Raw genomic sequence first — 4,214 nt, forward strand, 5'->3', positions numbered from 1 at the left:
CTGAAACCACTTCGTCAGGCAACAGAAGTCATGTTATATTCAAAATTACTGAAGTCAACGACCTTCCTCATTCTGCTCAGTTTGAACTTCAGCAGGTCATCCTGATTATGTCTGTATGCTTAAAAGTACTGAGTCCCAGCAATATGACTGACTGATTAATTGAACTGATGTAGCTAACAAAGAGACCAGTGAGCGTATAAAAATATTGTAAAAAGCAAGCCGTCCATTCACAGATCCAGCGGAGACTTAATTATGCATGTTCATAAAGAGCATGTTCATGGAAGCATTGTGGATTTGACATTTTAAAAGTTTGTAGATCTTTGTTAACACTTTCTTCTTTTTGAGTATTTTTGTACGACATCATTCTGTCACTAAAGCATTTTTCTCTGCATCTATAGAAGATTGTGCAAATAAGTCTGATCTACGCTCATATTTCAATAACAGAAGGAACCAGGCCCGGGGATCTCAGCTAATGTAGTTTTCCATCACTCCTGTCTTGATGATGTTATACACACAACAACCTTTGTCTTAAATAGAAGCACAAAGGCATATCCTTTTATAGTCCTCCCCTATTGTTGGCACTGTGGTTTGGCATGGGGGTGGAGGTGACACCTGTGAACAGTGGATAAAGGGCCTCTAATCACCCATCTCTGACCGCAGTGTCCAGGATCACTCTGCTGTGTGTCAGTCCTCCCCTTTGTCTCTTGCAATGGCCCCTAAGAAGAAAGAAGAGCCAAAACCTGCCGCACCAGCTGCCCCCAAACCCCCAGAGCCTGAGCGCCCCAAGACCCCGGAGTTTGACCCAACGACAGTGACGGTAAAACATCAACAGATATTATTATTGTACACACAGATTGTGGATCGGCTTCAGATAGAGGTTGTTGGTGAATTTAACCCCTTTTTTTATTCAATCATATTAGACAGATAAGGAGACTTCATTTCAAGAGTCCAATGCTGTTACCTATGCCTGTGTTTAAAGTGCATCAGAGACCCCATGTGACATTTACTTGGCAGTGCAAGACAAACAGGAGGGTAAAGATTTTTCAAGGCATTATGGTGATTCTTGTAATATTTTTTCTAACCTTCATAGCTTTACAGAATTTTTCATAAACTGCGCGCATCTTTGACAGTTATGAGGGAAAAAGCCTGTAACTCACTGTCAGGGCGAGGTTCAGAAGCAAACTACTTGATACGTCAGACATCATGGAAACATTGTCTTCTGCTGACTTGGCCCTTTCTCAATGGATAAATGTTTTCTTGGTTGAGCGAGCTGCCATGTTACAATGGACCGTGGTTAAATCCACAAAATATGATCTTCATTATGTCTGCAAATAGCAGACCACCCTCACCATTCCTCTGTGGGGAAACAGGGGTGGAAAAACTGGGTGGAAGAAAAATACAGATAATTATAGCCATCTTCATCCATCTTTAAACATGCTTAGATACGTTTTTGGATAATATTTTTACAAAACCTCACAAAGGGTCTAGGGGTCTGTGGATGTAGCCTGACATGAGACAGAAACAGGGGCGTGCCCTGACAGTTCAAAATATGCTTGAAGTGCAAAACTTCAAAAGTTGTTGTGGTTACTGAGGCTAAAGCTATTTTTAGATTTAAAATAACAGATTTTAATGGAGCACAAAGCTGATTGTAGAAACGAGCTGTACAGCTGGTTTAACATTCAGTTCTCTTTCTACTATATATTCTACCACCTGAGTGTCAAACATGTGCAGTTTCCCAGGAAAAGCAAAGATACTGTGCAGGACCCTCAAGCACCCAGGTCTCTGGTAGAGGACCCGAGCTTGAAGGATAAAGACCGCCCTGCCCTCTCTCTCTCACACAAACACAAAAATTAAAAAATTAAAAAATGAGATGAAACAGATGGGTTCCCCTTCAAGGTTTTGTTCTGCTTGTTCTGCTGAACAAATAGAAGAATAATTAGAAGCATATATAAATCGCTGGATCTCAGGTTTTCTAACTCTAAATGGTGTTTAACAGATTTTATGTACTTTACACTCTTTATATCTAATAATGCTGCTCGTGTGCATGTGCACATGACATTATGGCCTTGTTACTTCCCCGTGGAGCTGACAGCACCAAAGATTCCACGTTACATCTAAAAATAAACTCAAATGACGCCGACACTGGTAGACAGTATACATCTAGTAAGAAGGGGGTTTTAGCCTCAAGGTCACAAGTAAACAATGCACTTTGATCAGAACAGATGATGGCTGTAACTCGACCTGCTAAAATGGCTTGCTGTAGGAGGGTCATCAAGTTCACCATCTTAAATGAATTCACTGTGTTTGCGGTACTATGACCCAAATGATCAGCATCCCTCAGTCGCTTTGTTTTCTATGTCTTTTTGCAGCTGGAATTTACTCCTGAACAACTTGAGGGTAAGGCTCAGGCGGCTGTTACAGTTGTCTTCTGGGCTGCATGGTTTGTGAGTTATTTATAGAGTGAATAAATTGTTTGTGTGATCATGCCACCCATAAGTGTGTGAGAAATGTTCAGCAGCAGCTGGTGATACACTAGAGCCAGCATATGCTATTATATTAAAATAAACATCCATCTGTGTCAGTCGCTTTGAAAAGGCTTTAAGATGCATGTCAGTCTAGGTAGAGAGGAACATCTGAGGGTTTGACTCCTTCATTAGCGGTGGGCTCTTTTATGTGAGGCGTGCAATTATGCTGTTGATCGTTACACAAACAGAGCGCATGTGATGCCTTTTCTCAAAGACTTTGCATGTTCTCTTAGATTACAATAACAAGATGAGAAATCAAAAGGAATAATGCGCTTTCTTTTCATTCACAGACTTCAAAGATGCTTTCCAGCTGTTTGACAGGACCCCAACCAGTGAGATGAAAATCACTTATGCCCAGTGTGGTGACCTAATAAGAGCTTTGGGCCAGAATCCCACAAATACAGAGATAATGTACGTGCTTGGAAAGCCCAAAGCTGAAGGTTAGTAATGAGACAAGTGTGCAAACTGAGTCATTGCTGTTGTTAAGCGTTGGAGCTGGATGTAGTTTAAGAATCTGTACAATATCGGACTAAATAAAGTTCACCACTACAAAGGAATTCCGTCTTTCTTTCTTTTTTTTTGGTGCTTTATTTGTTACACTTTCATTATTTTCTGCAGATATGAATACCAAGATGCTGGACTTTGACCAGTTTCTACCCATCCACCAACACATCTGCAAAGCCAAGGACCGTGGAACATTTGAGGACTTTGTAGAGGGCCTCCGGGTGTTTGACAAGGAGGGGAACGGCACGGTCATGGGTGCAGAACTCAGACACGTTTTGGCAACACTGGGTGAGTTAATTAACAACTTTAATTCATGAATCTGTCATCATAAGGAAATGTACTGAACTGACTGCTTTCCTGTGTTCTTCCTTGGGGATCATAGGTGAGAAGATGAGGGAGGATGAGGTGGAGCAGCTAATGCAAAACCAAGAGGATGCTAATGGGTGCATAAATTATGAAGCTTTTGTTAAGTACATTATGGCATCTTAAGAGGGGCCGATGTTTCTTTCAGCCTCATTGTCATTCTGGTGCTACATCGCAGTACATAATGAAATCAATATAAGTGAGTAATAAGTTTGTCTCTCCTTCATTGTGAATTCTTGACCGCAAAAGATTTCTGTACATCTCATCTTGTATATTTTTCATTTCCATGCATCTTGGATTGATCTACAGCATAATTCATCAATATTTCAATGTTTTATTTTTTTTTCTAAGGTCCCTGATGTTAATGCTGTGCGCACACTGCACATTGCCCCTGTTTATTTTGTAGAGCATGGTAAATAAAAACACTCATTGTGGCTGTACTCGATTTTTCAAAAACGAACGCAGAAATGTGTGTTATTGTCTGCGCCTTTCACATAAGGCAGTTCATTTTGCTTCAGATTGAGTCATAATATATAATATAGTGCATTAAGAAGCAAATCAGAGACTCCATGGTTTAGTAGTTAGCACATTAGCCAAATCTAAAAGCTCACTGGTTTGAGAAAAAAAAATGCTGATTAAAAAATGTGGAACCATCCACTGTGGTGACCCCTCATGAATAAAAGAAGCTATACTAACAGACAAATCAATAGAGTGTCCTGTTTGTTATTCTTAAGATAGCAACAGGACAACAATTAAAATAGGAAACTATATAAAATCTCTGTAGTTTGCTGTAAATGAGCATATATTTGATTCAATTACTTC

At 40.1% G+C, this 4,214-nt stretch overlaps 1 protein-coding gene across 1 annotated transcript; it reads left to right on the plus strand.

Moving 5' to 3' along the window:
- Positions 1 to 622: 622 nt before the first annotated feature.
- On the plus strand, positions 623 to 3,852 carry myl13 (myosin, light chain 13). The gene is made up of 5 exons (XM_005721514.2): positions 623 to 817; positions 2,370 to 2,397; positions 2,816 to 2,965; positions 3,144 to 3,317; positions 3,412 to 3,852. The coding sequence occupies exons 1-5, from the start codon at positions 710 to 712 to the stop codon at positions 3,516 to 3,518; spliced, it is 567 nt and encodes a 188-aa protein (XP_005721571.1). The 5' UTR covers positions 623 to 709; the 3' UTR covers positions 3,519 to 3,852.
- Positions 3,853 to 4,214: the final 362 nt, after the last annotated feature.

Source organism: Pundamilia nyererei, unplaced genomic scaffold (assembly GCF_000239375.1).
Source record: "Pundamilia nyererei isolate P.nyererei 1_Seehausen unplaced genomic scaffold, PunNye1.0 scaffold00004, whole genome shotgun sequence".
Lineage (NCBI taxonomy): Eukaryota > Metazoa > Chordata > Actinopteri > Cichliformes > Cichlidae > Pundamilia > Pundamilia nyererei.